The 19,399-nt window shown below is 40.5% G+C and overlaps 1 protein-coding gene across 1 annotated transcript; it reads left to right on the top strand.

The window, feature by feature from the left end:
* The first annotated feature begins 521 nt into the window (after positions 1–521).
* Positions 522–18,405, top strand: ddx19b (DEAD-box helicase 19b). The gene is made up of 12 exons (XM_080421853.1): positions 522–706; positions 3,447–3,486; positions 3,665–3,790; positions 4,713–4,848; positions 5,004–5,096; positions 5,759–5,861; positions 5,981–6,095; positions 7,468–7,645; positions 8,213–8,450; positions 10,415–10,577; positions 13,180–13,371; positions 17,184–18,405. The coding sequence occupies exons 1-12, from the start codon at positions 650–652 to the stop codon at positions 17,243–17,245; spliced, it is 1,503 nt and encodes a 500-aa protein (XP_080277979.1). The 5' UTR covers positions 522–649; the 3' UTR covers positions 17,246–18,405.
* The last annotated feature ends 994 nt before the right edge of the window (positions 18,406–19,399 follow it).

Genomic DNA, 19,399 nt, shown 5'->3' on the forward strand with positions numbered 1-19,399 from the left:
CTTTTTTTGCAAACTGTTAATAAAGTATTCAATCAACCAATCAACCAATCAACCAATCAATCAATCAATCAATCAATCAATCAATCAATCAATCAATCAATCAACCAATCAACCAATCAATCAATCAATCAATCAATCAATCAATCAATCAATCTATCTATCTATCTATCTATCTATTTACCAGTCGTGCTATGAGATGTGTTGATGCAGTATGTTTTTTGGTGACATCTACAGGTTGAGCACCATAATGCTATAAGTTATTCGAATTCAGTGCACAGTGACTGTCTGCCAGACTGAAACTGCCACACTTGCACACAAAAAAGGAGAAATATTTTGTTTCCTTTACATTTTAAATATAATTATTTATGTTGTTTGTCTTTTTTGAATCAAAACAATACGGGCCAAGTGCCAACCATAGAGTTATAATATATCGGTGCCAACCCGGGCCCGGAACCATTCTCCTTTCGCCCCTATAGTTTAAGTTTCCACCCGGCTGTCTGAGCAAGACGTACCCACATCATCACCGTCACACACCATTGTGGAGAAGATAGTTTCTCTGTTACATTTACAGACTTTTATTAACTTTCTGCTAGGTTCTACCACCTGGCTGAGTTATTCTAGTGGTTATTCGTAATTAGAACTATCTATCATGTCTACAGACTCCTGGGCGCTGGCGGTGGACGAGCAGGAAGCGGCGGCTGAGTCGGTACGTAGTTTAATCAACGCTTTATTCTGTGGGCCTGGTGTTGTGCTTAGTGTTGCCATGTCCGCTTATTATAAGCGACTTTTAATAATAACATTAATAAACTGTATTTGTATTGCACCTTTCATGACATGAAATGCAGCTCAAGTGCTTTACAGAGCAAGAACAGAAAAAGTACAACTAATTTAACAATAAAGAAAAAACATAGAACAACATAAAAATAAAAGCAAAACAAATATGCTCATGGGCTTATTTTTCTGTGAAGTTGCTTGTAAATATTGGTTAGTTGCGGGTTGAGTCTTTTTGTGGGGGGCTTGTTTCTAAAGTGCAGTTGCTTATTTGGACTTGTTTGGACTTTTAACTAATGGTTCTAAAATGTTTTCATGTCGTGGACCCCCAAATAAATATGTATTTGCAGTGGTGGAAAGTAACTAAGTACATTTACTTAAGTACTGTAATTAAGTACAATTTTGAGGTATTTGTACTTTACTTGAGTATTTCCAATTTCCAATACTTTTACTTCTACTCCACTACATCTCAGAGGCAAATATTGTACTTTTACTCCACTACAATTATTTGAAAACTTTAGTTACTAGTTACTTTTCAGATATAAATTATGATATTATAAAACATACATTAACCACTTTAGCCCTATTTTATACATAGGCTATTTGAAAATAGCAGATCTACAAGCTCACGTAGATCGGCTATTTTCAAATATTTAGTACTTTTACTTTTGATACTTTAAGTACATTTCGATGCCAATACTTTTGTACTTTTACTCAAGTACATTTTGAATTCTGAACTTTTACTTGTAACAGAGTATTTTTATATTGCAGTATTGGTACTTTTACTTAAGTAAAGAATTTGAGTACTTTTTCCACCACTGCTTGTTTCTAAAGTGCAGTTGCTTATTTGGACTTGTTTGGACTTTTAACTAATGGTTCTAAAATGTTTTCATGTCGTGGACCCCCAAATAAATATGTATTTGTCCCTAATCCCCATCTGAATGTTATTGTGTGCCAGGGAGCCCCCCGTACCAGATGTGTGTTGTTAAAATGTTTAAAAAATCTTCCAAATAGTCCACATTTTATTTCAAGATTTTTTTGAAAATAGCAGATCTATAAGCTCACAACGCGTTGTAAGCTTGTAGATCTGCCATTTTCAATGTATACAGGGTTAAAGTGCTCACAATGGCCTTAGTCAGTGCCCTAGTTGCTTCTTTTGGGCTAGTTTTCCAAAACCTGGTTGCTTGTTTCTCTCACAGAACCTGGCAACAGTGGTTGTGCTAGCTTTTAGGCTAACAACTCGTTGTTGTTTTAATGTTTTTCCACCCATTCTTACACCGCTATTCATGTCAGCTCAGCTTCTTTATGTTGTAGAAAAAAATAACTTAACTAACTGCAATACCTGACTTGGATGAACAAAATATCCCAGCCTGTTTAAACTAGACAACAGCAGTGGTTTATTAGGTTAAAAGCACCGGGTTAGCTAACGTTAGCTAGCTGATTACAGAGATGCTGCATGACAGTCCACTCAGACAGCAGAGCTAGCTCTGGACCATTAGGGTTAGAAGGAGTTTTCTCCTTCTAACCCTATGGACCAGAGCTATAGCAGCACATGAGCTCTGTCTGTCTGTTAGCATTTAGCTGCCCAACTAGCCTCTGATCAGTGGTGGAAAAAGTACTCAAATTCTTTACTTAAGTAAAAGTACCAATACTGCAATATAAATATACTCTGTTACAAGTAAAAGTGCAGAATTAAAAAATGTACTTGAGTAAAAGTACAGAAGTATTGGCATCAAAATGTACTTAAAGAACCAAAAGTAAAAGTACTCAAATGTTTGAAAATAGCAGATCTACAAGCTCACAACGCGTCGCATCGCGACGCGTTGTGAGCTTGTAGATTGGCTATTTTCAAATAGCCTATGTATAAAATAGGGTTAAAGTGGTTAATGTATGTTTCATTATATCATAGTTTGTATCTGAAAAGTAACTAGTAACTAAATTTTTCAAGTATATGTAGTGGAGTAAAAGTACAATATTTGCCTCTGAGATGTAGTGGAGTAGAAGTAAAAGTATTGGAAATTGGAAATACTCAAGTAAAGTACAAATACCTCAAAATTGTACTTAAGTACAGTACTTAAGTAAATGTACTTAGTTACTTTCCACCACTGCCTCTGGTGCAACTGAGATACTTCAAAATAGCATGCTTGGAAATCGAGATGCCCGGGGTGCTTATGTGTGTCGTTTCGTAATCAGTGATGGAAGAAATACTCGCATGTATTAAAGCTTCAATACTGCTATCAATGTAGATATGCTCTGTTACAAGTACAATTCCAGTATACAAAATGTACTTGAGTAAAAGTACAGAAGTATCGGTATCAAAATATACTTAAAGTACCAAAAGTAAAAGTACTCATTGTGCGGAATGTCCCATTTCACAATTTCAAATGGCCGAAATATATGTATATATAAGGCTGAAGTGGTTAGTGTGTTTTGTAATAATACAAATCTATAAAGTAACTACTAATTAAAGTTTTCATATGATTGTAGAGAGCAGTAGAAACAATATTTGCCTCTGAGATGTAGTGAAGTAGAAGTAAAACTATTGAAAATTGGGTAAAGTACATAGAAATTGTACCAAGTACATTACTGAGTAAATGTGCTTAGTTACTTTCCTCCACTGATGGTAATGCAAATGCTCAGCCACTGTTCATTCTCATCATGTTATATCTTCACAGATCGGTGGCCTTCAAATAAGAGACAAACCAGAAGAAAATGGTAAGTTTACCAAAGAAAAACACCATTAATCATATAGTTAAGTTACTTATTCCTATGTATTTACGGGTCCACAATGGAAACAACGAAGCCCCAAGGGCGTTTTGTGTTATCCTTTTTAACAAAGTATTCAAGCAACCAATTATGACGAATATAATGTCAATGATGTCCCGCATCACAGGCACTTCCACCTCAACGACAACAACCACCACCACCACAACAACAACAGACGCAAGCAGTGCCCCGGCAAAGACGGAGGGAGGGGGGGAGACGACAACAGCAACAAAGTCAGAGGAGGATGACAAGGGTGACTAGAGCCTGACCGTGTTGATTTTGACAGCAAATTGTTTCTGTTTTAGCCAGTCTTTTGAATCAAATTCCATTTAGTTTTAGTCATATTTTAGTCATTCTGAAATGTTTTACTTTTTGTCGAGCTTTTGTCAACTAAATCTACAGTTGATTAAGTCGACTAAAATGTATTTTGGCGGGCCGTGATGGTGTCATAATGGCTGATTTTACACTTGGTTGCATGCTATAAATAGCCGATCTACAAGCTCACAACACGTCGCACTACGACGGGTTGTGAGCTTGTAGATCTGCTATTTTCAGAGCAACCAAACATAAAATGACTTGTCTTTTAGTTCTACTGGATATCTTCTCCACTAGTCCCTCACTAACATTTAATCTAGATTTTATTTGTTGAGGAAATTGTCAATATATTTAGTCTTAGTTTTAGTCATCATAGCTTAGTTTTTTATTTAGTTTTTACTTTGTTTTCGTCAGTGAAAAAAAGTAGTCAACAAACATTTTTTGTCCGTTTTAGTCGACGAAATCAACACTGTGACGGTCAACACAGATTACTGCTATATTATTCAACTGGTTTAGCCAGTGCTTTCATCTAACGATGTACCAATACAATAATAGTATAAAACAGTAGTGCAACATCAACTGAAGCATTCAAAATACAAAATAATTGATCACTGTAAATGACATATCATCATGTGATAAATTACAGGGTATCAGAATGGCACATAGACTGACATACCCACCAATACCAACATTTTAGGCAGTATCGGCAGCTTTTCCCATACTGGTGTTGGTTTCGGAATAGCTACTAACGTTTCATCCCCTGACATGGCAAAACAAAAAACAATTACAGTCCCTCAGTCTGAATAATTTTCTGTAAAATAACACGTTGCCATGTCTGGGTTTTTTTCTCCCCCTTCCAGATGACAAAGCGGCCCAGTCGTTGTTGAACAAGCTGATCCGCAGTAATCTAATAAACACCACCAACCAAGTCGAGGTGCTTCAGAGGGATCCCAACTCCCCGCTGTACTCGGTCAAGTCTTTTGAGGAGCTCAGACTGTGAGTGAGAATCCACCCCACCCCACCCCACCCCATCTCTTCACATGTGGTTACATGTCTTGTATTTCATGGACTTGAAACAAGTCAGTTGGATTGGGGGTAAGGTCCCTATTGCATGCTAGCGTTGTTGATGCTCATTTCCTCTTTTGCTGCAGCAAACCTCAGCTGCTTCAGGGCGTGTACGGCATGGGCTTTAACCGACCCTCCAAAATCCAAGAGACCGCTTTACCCATGATGCTGGCAGAACCGTGAGTATAGCAACACACTCACGTGGTTGAGTCTTTCATGATGTCTACTTTGTAGGGCTTGGCAATTGACCGAAAATATATCGAAACCGACATTTAGAACCAATAACCGACTTAATCTTAGAATAACAAGAAGCAATATTTTTTTTTAATGTTCTTTTTTTCTACTTTCTTATGTCAATGAATGAACACAAAAAACTAACATATTTTAGTCTGATTAACCATTTTATGTATCATACTTCGTTGTACTATGGTGGTGTGCTAAAATTGTGACAATAACCAATCTACAAGCTCACAACGCGTGGCATCGTGATGTGTTGTGAGCTGGTAGATCTGCCATTTTCACTTGGTTTGTTTTAATCGTTCATTAATCGTAATCGAGGCAAAGGTTTGAAATAATGATGACATTGAAGTCATATGGCCCAGCCCTACTGCTGTATCGGGACTTATTGAAGTCACTGTCTGACACTTGCACTGATTCAGTGTTTCTTGTTTATTGTTCATATTATAATGATATGTTATAAATTAGGGGTGTGGGGAAAAATCGATACGAATCGCGATTCTCATGTTGGACGATTCAGAATCGATTGTTCATTTTTAATATTTTTTTTTAATAACCTGTATTTTTGTATAATGAAATTGGGGGTTGTTCTTGCCTTCTGTAGTCCACAGAATCTGATTGCCCAATCACAGTCAGGGACGGGGAAAACAGCTGCCTTTGTCCTGGCAATGCTCAGCCACGTAGACCCAAACCACAGATATCCTCAGGTTTGTCTTTTAGTAGCTTGACACAATTATTACAATGTTACCGGGGGAAAATGTAGCATAATTTCTTACAGGATCACGTAGCCTCCAGCGTAAGTTCTATTTTTATTGTCTTCCATCAGTGCCTGTGTGTGTCGCCCACCTTCGAGCTGGCTCTTCAGACTGGCAAGGTAATCGAGCTGATGGGCAAACACTACCCAGAAGTAAAGCTGGTCTACGCTATCCGAGGCAACAAGTGTAAGTCTCCCTCTACCTCCACTGCACTCGGGAATGGCACATCTCTTTTTTTTTATCAAAGCTATATTTCTTTATTGCAGTGGTTCTTCTCAAACATTTTCATATTAACAACCCTCAAACTGATATCTATTAGGCCACAGGCCCTCATATGAAAATACTTTGTGTAAGAGAAGGGTCCCTGCTTGGGGCTTGACTGTATAATATGAATAGGGGAGACACTATAACTAAAAAACATCACATGGATGCACCTGGGACGTATCATCAGTGTTGTAGCCTGGGGTCATAGGATGTTTCGGGTCTCGCAACATACACCCTCGCCCAGGTGACCCAGCCGGGGTTGATCAAGCCCCGACTTACGTCCCAGGTAGCTACCCACGGTCAGTCCTAAACAGGGAAAGACAGGGCCACTCAATACGCTTGTCCGAAACTACTCTGCCAGGAATGGGGGAGAGGAGATACTCTGGCACGTGGAGGGACTAGGCTCTGTGGATGGCCTCCTGGCCGGGCTCCTCCTCCGTCTCACCAGGTCCAGAACCTGAGCGTTGCACCAGACTCCCCCGCTCCAAACATTTCATTCTGGTGTGATGGTGTCTTGGCCCGTGGTGGTACTGCAGGCTCCCTTGCGGCTTGCTTGAATGGCCCTCCTAAAGGCCTCACTGTGGATTTGTTGGGCTTCTTCCTCACGGAAGACACAGACTGGGGCGCCAACCCAAACTGGATGGTCTCATCATCCTGGCATTTACCAAGGCAGAACTGCCAGTCAAATCGAAGGCTGGCCCAGTCACAGCGTGTCCTCGCCGGACATGCTTGCAGAGACTCTTGGGTAATGAAGTCAAAGACGTCTGCTGCCATGTTATTTGTGTCCAAAGTGGCCACTGATACCCCAAACTACATGGTGCTGCTTGAACAATTACAACCGTGACAGGAAACTATAATAAATGAAAACTATTGACAGTTTTTTAGTTATTAATCCTAACGGTGTGTGTACGTATGTATGTACACGTTTCAGTGCAGCGGGGCATAGTACTGCAGGAGCAGATTGTCATTGTGTGTGTGTGTGTGTGTGTATGTATATATGTACATGTTTCAGTGCAGAGGGGCACAACACTGGAGGAGCAGATTGTCATTGTGTGTGTGTGTGTATATATGTACATGTTTCAGTGCAGAGGGGCACAATGCTGGAGGAGCAGATTGTCATTGTATGTGTGTGTGTATATATGTACATGTTTCAGTGCAGAGGGGCACAATGCTGGAGGAGCAGATTGTCATTGTATGTGTGTGTATATATGTACATGTTTCAGTGCAGAGGGGCACAACACTGGAGGAGCAGATTGTCATTGTGTGTGTGTATGTGTGTGTGTACATGTTTCAGTGCAGAGGGGCACAACGCTGGAGGAGCAGATTGTCATTGGCACTCCTGGCACAATGTTGGACTGGTGCCACAAGTTTCGCTTCATCGACCCCAAGAAGATCAAGGTGTTTGTCCTGGACGAGGCCGACGTCATGATCGCCACACAAGGCCACCAGGACCAGAGCATCCGCATCCAGAGGTCAGGCAGTATTTCTTTTAGCCTTCTAAATCAATGCGTTTTTTTTGGTTATGCATTACTTTATTATTAGATTACTGGTTTTTATGCATTTGATGTATTATGATGTATTATTTTGTGTCCTTGCTTGCTGTAAGTCGCTATGGATATAAGCGTCTGCTAAATCCCTAAACTGTAATGCGTCGCATTGTGAGCTTGTCTTCTTTACACGTTTTGAGCTTGTGAAATGGGACTTTCTGCACAATGGGTACTTTTGGTAAGTATATTTTCTTTGATGACGATACTTTTGTACTTTTACTCTTAATCAAGTACATTTTGTATATGGAACTTCAACTTGTAACAGAGTAAATCTACATTGCAGTATTGATACTTTTATTTAAGTAAAACTTGTGAGTACTTCTTCCATCACTGGACAAAAGCCAGGTGTCAGTGGGTTTTTTTGTTCTGGGGGAAAAGGGGCTTAAGAACAGACACTTGAATCAATCCCGTTTTAGTTGTCCTCAATCCCATAATCAATTACGATCCTGGTCTTTTACCCTCTCTCTCTCTCTTTCTCTTCCTCATGCTCAGAATGCTGCCCAAGAACTGCCAAATGTTGCTGTTCTCAGCCACGTTTGAGGAGTCCGTGTGGAACTTCGCCCAGCGCATCGTGCCCGACCCCAACATCATCAAGCTGAAGCGAGAGGAGGAGACGCTGGACACCATCAAGCAGTACTACGTGCTCTGTAACAGCAAGGAGGAGAAGTTCCAATCCCTGTGCAACATCTACGGAGCCATCACCATCGCCCAGGCCATGATCTTCTGTCATGTGAGTCAATATTATATACAACTGTTGGGGTCCAAATAGGGCTGCCGGCCAATATGAACATGAGCATATATCATATTTGTTTAAACAAATACCTCTATTGAAATTGTGATGATAATAAAAGGAGTGTGTGCTTACCACACCTGTAACTTATGAAGATAGAAAGACAATTATTTCTGTGTTTATTAATGTAGGTTTTGTCACGCTTGCCTTATGTATTCATCATGTGAATGTGTGTTATTTTATTTGTAGCAAGGAATTGTTACAGTGTACCTGCTCAGTGGCAATGATTACTATTGAAATATAGATATATTTAAGGTAGAGTAAGTGATATTCATAGTTAAAATAACCGTAAATCTGTTTGACATTTGAGTCTTGGGAGAATGAACAGGCAAGTTGAACTCTATTTAACCTGGCTTCCCGGGAACATAATTACACCACCTGCCAGATTCCCCTTGGCTGGCAAAATGTGCCTATCCATCCATTGTACCCAAAAGCTGGTGACGCACATCTCTGCCTGGATGCATGCTCTCTTGTAATACTGTCTGTCTGTAACAGACTGTCTTTCTCGATCTCTGCAATTTTGGAACGATGCAAAGTTTGCAAACCTAAAATGTGGGTTGTCAATGTCCTGAAGTGCACAAGGTACTTTTATTTCCCTGTGTTAAAGGGTAAGACCACTTTAGTAGAGGTTTGGGTTGTGTAGTTACCTTGCCATGATGTAACTCCAAAGGTGGGCAAGAAAGAAAAAATAATTGCTCCATTGATTAGAAATTGATAATTCAAAATATGCTCCTCATTGACTTACATTGTACGGTAAAACAGCTCTCAAAGTCACTCTTTTAGCACATAAATGAACCCAAACATAGCTGATTCAGACAATATCGAGCATCACCAAACCCAGTACTGTTTGTTTTTTTAATAAAAATGTCAACTTCCTGTTGATTTTACTATTTGAAGATCTGGATCCGGATCCACCGATCCAGTCCGGGTTTTCTACTTATTAAAAATGGCAAAATCAACAGGAAGTTGACATTTTTATTTAAAAAAAAAACAGTACTGGGTTTGGTGATGTTCTATATGTTGTTGAGAGCAGTTTTACCGTACAATGTAAGTCAATGAGGAGCATATTTTGAATTATCAATTTCTAATCAATGGAGCAATTATCTTTTCTTTCTTGCCCACCTTTTGGAGTTACATCGTGGCAAGGTAACTACACAACCCAAACCTCTACCAAAGTGGTCTTGCCCTTTAAAGCTTTGTAAGGCAGCACCATGGACAGTAGTGATGTGTGGGGTCGATAAAATAACAAATTACCCCGGAACCAGTGATAATTGCAACTGAACCTTACCCGAACATTACCCGTTTTTAACGGGTTACACATTTCTTAACAGCAGTGGTGGAAAGTAACTAAGTACATTTACTTAAGTACTGTACTTAAGTACAATTTTTAGGTATTTGTACTTTACTTGAGTATTTCCAATTTTCAGTACTTTTACTTCTACTCCACTACATCTCAGAGGCAAATATTGTACTTTTTACTCCACTACAATTATTTGAAAACTTTAGTTACTAGTTACTTTTCAGATATAAACTATGATATAATGAAACATACATTAACCACTTTAACCCCATTTTATACCTAGGCTATTTGAAAATAGCAGATCTACAAGCTCACAACGCGTCGCATCGCGACGCGTTGTGAGCTTGTAGATCGGCTATTTTCAAATATTTAGTACTTTTACTTTTGGTACTTTAAGTACATTTTGATGCCAATACTTTTGTACTTTTACTCAAGTAATTTTTTTATTCTGGACTTTTACTTGTAACAGAGTATTTTTATATTGCAGTATTGGTACTTTTACTTAAGTAAAGAATTTTAGTACTTTTTCCACCACTGATCATCTCTAGTTGAGGTTTTGTCGTTGATGCCTGTGTGTGTGTGTGTGTGTGTGTGTTCGTTGCAGACGAGGAAGACGGCAGGCTGGCTGGCAGGGGAGCTGTCCAGGGAGGGCCACCAGGTGGCGCTGCTGAGCGGGGAGATGCAGGTGGAGCAGAGAGCCGCCGTCATCGAGCGCTTCAGGGAGGGCAAGGAGAAGGTCCTGGTCACCACCAACGTGTGTGCACGAGGTACGGAACCCCAAACGCCATATAGACCCTCTGACAGGAAAACACTGCTAATGACAATAATTAGGGTTGGGATCAGGAACCGGAACCAGTGGTGGAAAAAGTACTCAAATTCTTTACTTAAGTAAAAGTACCAATAATGCAATATAAAAATACTCTGTTACAAGTAATAGTCCAGAATTCAATATTTACTTGAGTAAAAGTACAAAAGTATTGGCATCAAAATGTACTTAAAGTATGAAAAGTAAAAGTACTAAATATTTGAAAATAGCCGATCTACAAGCTCACAACGCGTCGCGTTGCGACGCGTTGTGAGCTTGTAGATCGGCTATTTTCAAATTGCCTCGGTATAAAATAGGGCTGAATTGGTAAATGTATGTTTCATAATGTAATAATTTATATCTGAAAAGTAACTAGTAACTAAAGTTTTCAAATAAATGTAGTGGAGTAAAAGTACAATATTTGCCTCAGAGATGTAGTGGAGTAGAAGTAAAAGTATTGGAAATTGGAAATACTCAAGTAAAGTACAAATACCTCAAAATTGTACTTAAGTACAGTACTTAAGTAAATGTACTTAGTTACTTTCCACCACTGACCGGAACCAACATTGAGGAACCGGAATCGGTTCCATCACATTTGGAACGGTTTACGGAACCAGGTTTTATCTTCACTGTCAGAACTGGTATGTGGACTTCATGTCTGCTATACAATTACAATACCAGTGGTTCTCAAACATTTTAATTTCAAGGACCACCAGAACTCTGAGAGTGTACAAATGGAACCAAATGGACCCTTACGGTTCCATTTGAGTTACAGACCTGTAAGGGTCCATTTGGAACCCCCCTATAGGAATCGTGAAAAGGAACCTGTTAAGGAATCGGACAGTTAGAGGGAATCGTTGAGGAACCGGAATCGTTGAGATCCTAAAGGATCCTAACAGTAAATGAATAGATGGCTCATGTACAGTTTTTGACTGATTGAATAGTTTTATTTAGTCATAAATGTAAACAGCACGTGGTACAGTAAGACATTAAGGCTAAAAGAATAACACAAAAAAGTCCTGGGGACTTAATTCCATTGTGGTCCTATGTATTCAATTCAACAACATGGCATGCAAAATTAACACAATATTAATACATGTCATCAACACATACAAACACTATGTACAAAGGAGATGGGGAAATAACATTTACCTCATCTTGTCTCCTGATGTTTTTTCAGGCCAATTTTGAAAGAGACCAGTGATACACATCCTTTTAATGGATGATGTCTGTCAGGGCATTCCACATTTTGGTGGCAGAACGTGTTCTAAATTTGGATGGTACCAGATCATGGTTGCTCCCTCTAGTGTTGTGGCTGTCATGCTGCCTGGCACACACAACTTTGTCTGATGTAAGGGTTTATTACCTTCAGGCTGCATTTCCCTGCCAAGATGTCTGTTGTTGTGGGAAAAAAAGGTCCTTTGCGGTATTAAAAATTGCTAGTGGGCACTGGGAACAAAAGGACAGTCAGTGTGCCTGGGAATAATGCAAATCAGAAGGTGCACAGTAGATTTAATAACAAAGTGTATAAATAGAGAAATAGAGATGGATTTTACTCTGTCCTTGTAATATGCAATATTGAAATACTGCTTCACACGTACACAATATTGCACATGTATTCCTTTGAGGAAAATGTATGCCTTAGGACTCAGAAGGCAAAACAAAGTTATGGCATTAAAATGTACAGTATGTCATTCTGCATCTGGAAAATATCGTAACAAGGAAGCTCTTGATGTCATTTTTTAAAATTTGCTTTCATGTAATATTTTGTTCATTCATATAATAGGCCTTGAGGATACTTTGAATATGGTCCATTTGACTCATCGTTTCTTTTTTTTACCGGTTACTAACACCACTGCCAAGTCTTTGATTTTGAAACATAAGCCCTATATACGTATGATTTTGTCGTGTGGCAATAATAGCTGATTGGCTTTTTCACCCTTTGGGGGTGGGGGGGGATGGGGTCGGCCATTGCTGAATGGGTAGAGAGTTAGATTCCGCATTTCATTCACTGAAAACTGAATTTCCCCCGCGGGATGAAATTGGTCTTATTAACCCATTAAGACCTGGAACTGTGTCATTTTTAGATTTGAGCTAAAAAGCATTATTTTACTCTTTGGGCTATTCAAAAATAGCAGATCTACAAGCTCGTAGCGCGGCACCGAGTGCCGCGCTACGAGCTTGTAGATCTGCTATTTTTGAAAATTTGTGAAAATGTGTGCAAATCTTTGAATATAAATAATTTTAAAGCGAACATTTTTAACTCAAATCTTTGCTTCTGGGGGTCCCTGGAACTAAATATTTTGATGGGGGTCCGAGGCCAAATACATATAATTTTGGGGGTCCTTGACATGAAAAAGATTGAGCACCACTGATATAGAAACATACGTTTTTCAGAATACTGTTGAGATTTAGGAGACATGTAGAATCGGCTTCAGGTCTCAATGGGTTAAAAATGTTGCTTATAATGACATGCCCGAAATAGGAATGCCAGGTTAAAAGTGGCTATTATAATAATGTGACATATCAACCCCCCCCCATTTATTTGTTTCCCATCCTTTCAGGCATTGACGTTGAACAGGTTTCCGTGGTGATCAACTTTGACCTGCCGGTGGACAAGGACGGTAACCCTGACAACGAGACGTACCTGCACAGGATTGGCCGCACGGGCCGATTCGGCAAGCGAGGGCTGGCCATCAACATGGTGGACAGCAAGTTCAGCATGAACATCCTCAACAGAATCCAGGAGCATTTCAGTAAGAGAGACTGACACACACACACACACACACACAGGGTGCATCTCCTACACTTGCATCCTTTCCTTGCATGTTAGTCCCTCCCACTGAGGAAGCATGTAGGAAATGAGAAGAGAGAGGAAAGGAGGAAATGTGAGAAGTGGGACATAAATTCCTCTGAAGTGTCATGTCGTGCAACGTCCCACAGGTGATGGGGCCCCCTCCCTTGTAGGGGCGTTATATTGTCAGCTAGAGGGGCAGGATCATTAGCCTGGTAAACCCTCCCTCCGGAAATCTCATTTCTATTTGATTCCTGGAGTGAGTCTGGCATGAACCGCCTCTCTGCAATATTGGCTGTGTATGCCAAACGGCCGCGCCTATCAGCGTCGTCGCTCATTGTTCTGTGATTGACAGCTTACGTTGGCCAATCAGGTGGCGAGTTCGAGTGAGCCCAAAACACGAACGGCAGCCATCTTTTTCTTGTGCGGCCAATTCTCCGCTATTTTTTTACTTCAAAAAGCTCTCTAACTTCTATTTTGAGGCACGGAATTTACTTATAAGATATCGTTTGGATAGAATTTAGTTGTTTAACTTCATATATGTGGTCAATTAATCATGACAAAGCCTATTTAAAAAATAATAATTAGAGAACCGGTAGGGGCGGGCAGTGACACCATTGTACCCGAAAAAGGCAACCCATTTTGGGTATGGCTGTCTCAAAAGTCCCGTCGCGTCACATTAAGACTGGTGAACTGCTGATTGGCTGAAGGGGAAAAATTATCATTGGCTGAAGGGGTTGTCAGTCAACGGTATTACTCCCGCCCAACTCCAGCACAGCCAATATTGCAGACAGGCGGATCAGGCCAGACTCACTCCTGAAATGAAATGGAATTGAGATTTCCGGAGGGAGGGTTTACCAGGCTACAGGATCATCACACGTTGATTGATTGAATATTTTATTAGGCAAAAAATGTAAACCGCTCAATTACATTTATAATTGTCTAAAAGATCCGTCCAAAATAGTCCTTGCTGTCTTGTTTCCATTGGGGTCCTTCGTATTCAATTCATGTACCGGTAATCATGACATGCTGTTCAGCTTGGAAAGACTTCCTGGTAGCGAGCAAGGAATTTCTTTTTTCTTTTTTAACACATTGACTGCCAATCGCGTAGATCTACGCGAACCTATTTAAAGGCGCCACGTGCCAATCGCGTAGATCTACGCGAACCGGTGTTTTTAATTTTTTTCTCGAAATGAACAAAAAGTGCACCACCGGAAACGGAATTATCCGGGTTCCGTTTTTTTCGATCGTATCCGCTTCCTGTCTGGGATCCTGTCTAAAAGTCGATTATCTCGGTTGATGTTTTTCTCCTCGCTGATCACTGTTTAGCGTTCACCGCTGTATCTTCAAGATGGCGGATCGGATTTCGAAACGGTTTTCGCTGGCCGTTTCACACAGATCCCCTGTGTGTTTAGAACCAAATGAACGCGCACTTGTAACTTATTTAGCGAGGTCTGTGTGGAGAGTGTTAACACATTGAATGCCAATCGCGTAGATCTACGCGAACCTATTTAAAGCCGCAGCGTGCCAGTCGCGTAGATCTACGCGAACCGCCGATTCCCATTGAAAGTGCCCCAGGTGCACTTTCCGAATTTTTTTGATCCATTTCCGTTTCCGGTTTCCGGTCGGAAACAGAATTATTCGGGTTCCGTTTTTTTCGATCGTATCCGCTTCCTGTCTGGGATCCTGTTTAAAACTCGATTTTCTCGGTTGTTGTTTTTCTCCTCGCTGATCACTGTTTACCGTTGATCGGCTGTATCTTCAAGATGGCGGCTCGCATTTGGAAACTGTTTTCGCTGGCCGTTTCTCACGGATCCGCTGTGTGTTTAGAACCAAATGAACGCGCACTTTTAACTTATTTAGCGAGGTCTGTGGCGACATGAAAAAAACAAAAAAACAACAATAAAACGCTGGCACTGGTGAGTACATTATGAGATTAAACTCTGGCATGGAATGTGTTAAGGAACGGAAGCCGACGTCATTTACTCTATCATTCAATTCCAGCCGGCTGATTGGTCGCACTGGGTGGCAGACTCACACCGGAAGTCGGTGAAATAACATTGGCGTCTATGAGAGCCGGCTGGACAGCTTGTGAACAAACACTATTTCTGAACGATTGAGACTTTTTTTTAAATAACTCTGCTCAGGAAAATAAAAGAAGACATATCACACATTGTTTTCTGCTGTGTTGCTTTTCGATGTGTACACTGTATAATTTCATAGAGGTATCTAAAGAGCACAACGTTTCTGAACGGCCCAAAGTAGTACAGAAACGATACTTGCCGCTGTTTAGATGCCTCAATAAAATGATGTACTGTGCACATCGAAAAGCAAGTGTTTAGAAAACAACCTGTGATATGTCTTCTTTTATATTCCTGAAACGATTATGTGACAAAGGTTGCAATCTTTCAGAACTAGTTTCTCTTCACAAGCTGGTCCAGCCGGCTCCATTCACTGCAATTTAATTCATCGAACTTCAGGTGCGAGGTTTGCCACCCATAGAGTGTCATGGCGCATCCCCGGCGTCCAGCACAACTTTTCCTACGTCCTACCTCCTCAGTGATGCTTCCTAATCCTATTTCCTATGTCCTTCCAGCAGGCATAAGAGACTTGAAGCGGGGAGCAAAATGGCCGACCGAGATAGGACAGAATAAGGAACTGAGATGCACCCACACTCACTCACTCACTCTCCCTCAAACTCTAGGGACTCACTTTATTTGCTCACTTGAAGTAACGTGAACGTGCGTTGCAAGCGGTAGCAAGATCAGAGAGTAATGTAACCTTCACGGGTCTCTGCATGGACTGACTGTGAAGTCGCATCCTCGCTCTCTCTCTCCTCCCCTAAGTGTGCAACAGGACATGAAGCGTCCGTAGACCTACCGGTGCATAGGGTCTCCTTTCATACTATCTCACAAATCGCTAGGCCTGACCTCGACTAAGTCGACTAGTCGACTGGTTAGTCGCGGGGGGTCCGAGTCGACTGCGTGTCTCTTAGTTGTTGTTGTTTTTTTTTTTTAATGGCCAAAAATGTTTTCAATTGGTTTTTGGCCAAGTCTACACCTGCAACCACACGTAACTTCCACTTTATTCTTCTTATTCCTCGTCTTTGTATTGGTATTGTTTGTGTTGGAGCGCCTCAGTGCGGCTGCAGAGTTCATGTGCAACCTCTTCCAGAGAGAGATAGAGACACTAGAAACTCTGCTGGAGACACAAAACAAACTGTGTAGACTTGGCCCTTTGAAATAAAATGTATTTTGGCCAGTCGACTATTGGCAATTAGTCGCCAATTAGATTCGACTAAACAAATCCTTAGTCGGGGACAGGCCTACAAATCGCACACTAGGACTTGGTCATACAAACATTTTCAGTCGTGAGATTTTTTTCAATCCATGAAAGAATACTAGTATCATTCTCCCAAATGAACTGTACCACTTTAATCCATGAAATCATACTAAGTGGTGCATTTATATAAATGGTGCATTTATATAGTGCTTTTGTCCAAAGCGCTTTACATAGATTGTGCATTACATTCACCCATTCACATTCATACACCGATGGCGGAGGAAACCATGCAAGGCACCAACCTGCTCATCGGGAGCAATTAGGGGTTCAGTGTCTGGCTCAAGGACACTTCGACACTTAACTCTGGGGTAACCCGGGATCGAACTGGGAACCTCCATGGTTCCCATCCGGGCACTCTACCCCTGAGCCACTGCCGCCTACTAGTATCATTCTTCCAAATGAACTAAACCGTTTTTGTCTCCCTCCCCCCAGATAAGAAAATTGAAAGACTGGACACTGATGATCTGGACGAAATAGAGAAGATTTCCAGCTAAAGCGGAACCGGTGCAGTGTGGCACCATGAGCTACGCTGACTGAACCTCTTCTATACCCCCCACCACCCCCGCAGGACAGTTTCCCTTATTTTTTTTAAGTCGTCAGAGAAAAGAGCAAAGCCACAAACGCAACACAGCATATGTTTACACGTGGGGACAGCTTATGTCAGAAAGGTGGCTTTTTTTCCTCTTCTCTCCGTTTTTAGTTCATTTTTTCCCTCTGGAGCAGCATACCCTGTTTCACTCTTTGTACTTCGTTTAAATAAAGTCTAAGCTTTTAGCGCTGTGTAAATTTTGAGACTGCAAAAGAGGGTAATAGTCGGCTCCCATTTTACTGCACATTGTGCTGCATTATAAACCTTTTCTGCGCTTGCTGGCATGGTACAACTACAAGCAGTTGCTCTCAAAAGAGAAGAGATTTAGATTTCCTTTTTTTTCTTTTCTTTTTTGAACAGTCAATCTTTTTTGCAATGTTTACCAGAAGAGAACTGATTTCCTTTTGTGCCACAGTGGTAATAGATTCCACAGATACACATAACTGAATGTAACCACCTGATACTAGTTGTAATATTTTTGTGCTCAGTTATCACTTAAATGAGTATTCATTACACACCCAGTGAAGCCTTGAATTCATGGATTTTTTTCCTTCTTTTTTTCGCGTTCCTAAGCCAATAATTTGATGAGCGGCGAAGTCTCCGGTACTGATCAGCCACCCTGTCATTGAGTTATAGGCTTAGGAATGCGACAAAAACAAAAAAAAAATCCATGAATTCAAGGCTTCATCGGGAGTGTGAAAATAAGTAATTTTTGGGGATGAACCTTTAAGCCCAATTTCAGAATTGGCTAGTCCGTCTACCAGCTCACAACTCATTGCGACATCATGACATGTTCTGAGCTGTAGCTCGTCTATTTTCGCTTTTCTTTTGTATCGCCGTTCACCTATAATGACGGAGCGACCGGGTTGAAAGAGGGTAAAACTACCAAAACACTGGAGTTCGAAGGGTGAAATAGGGTATGATTGTGTAGGTGTGTGAGGTAGCTTTTTATTTTGAAACCATTGAGGTAACATTGTTGAGACTGGTGATGGTTGGGTTTAAATGGTCTATGTAAACTACAGCCTGTGCCATTATCAAAAATGATCGACCTTTTATTATTCAGGAGAACGAAAAATCATATCCTTAAAACAACCTCAGTTTTAGTGGCAGGGTTTTAAATTTAAAAGGTCAAATAGTCTACATATAGGGCAATAATATTAGTTTTAAATGATGGACTTATTATAGATCACTGTAAAATCCTAGGATGTTATTTTAAGATTGTAAAAATGCACCTGTAAGGGTCCCTTTCTTACACTCCTGACTTAATGGAGCACTCGCTGTGTGCATCAGTTCAGTCAGTATCAATCATCTTACAGGCATTTTCTTTTAAGCAGTTTTAAGAACTATTAACCCATTCAATCCGGGAAACACGTCTGTCATTTTAGATTTCTTTGGCTTTCAAAAATAGATATACAAGCTCATAGAGCTTGTTAAGTCATTGATCAACCAGCGACTTGCTGAGGAGTTATTTGCAGTTGTTGAAATATCAGTATGTTGCTATATCAGCGGTTCTCAAACTCAAGTCAAGGACCACCAAAATTATATGTATTTGGCCGTGGACCCCCATCCCAAAATGTGTTGTTCCAGGGACCCCCCCAGAAGCAAAGATTTGAGTTACAAATGCTCACTTTAGAAAAATACATTTTCAAAGATTTGCATTATTATTTTTTTTAATAGCCAAAGAAATCTAAAATGACACAGATGCGTTCCTGGACTGAATGTGTTAACATGGCTGTTGTTTCACAACACACTTGGTGTCACTATTGAGCAGTAGTCATTCTTGTCTTATTTCAGTGTCCATATCTTAAAAAATCCTGTCTGTTCCAAAAAAAAAAGTGACCCGTTGAGGGTCTGATGTGATCAATTCCCCCCCCCTCGTCTTTCATTGTCCTCCAAAAGTCTTTTGAATCAGGGTCTCAACCTTTTTAGCTCCTGGTCAGCTATATCCTTCACCCCAGGCTATGCTGCCTTTGAGCTGCCATTCTTATTAACAAGGATTGTGAGGTGGAAGAAAAAATAATAACACAATGCCTTCCTCAAGTGCATTATATGATTTTTG

This window comes from Gymnoscopelus braueri (genome assembly GCF_963280865.1).
Source record: "Gymnoscopelus braueri genome assembly, chromosome: 3".
NCBI classification, from domain to species: Eukaryota; Metazoa; Chordata; class Actinopteri; order Myctophiformes; family Myctophidae; genus Gymnoscopelus; species Gymnoscopelus braueri.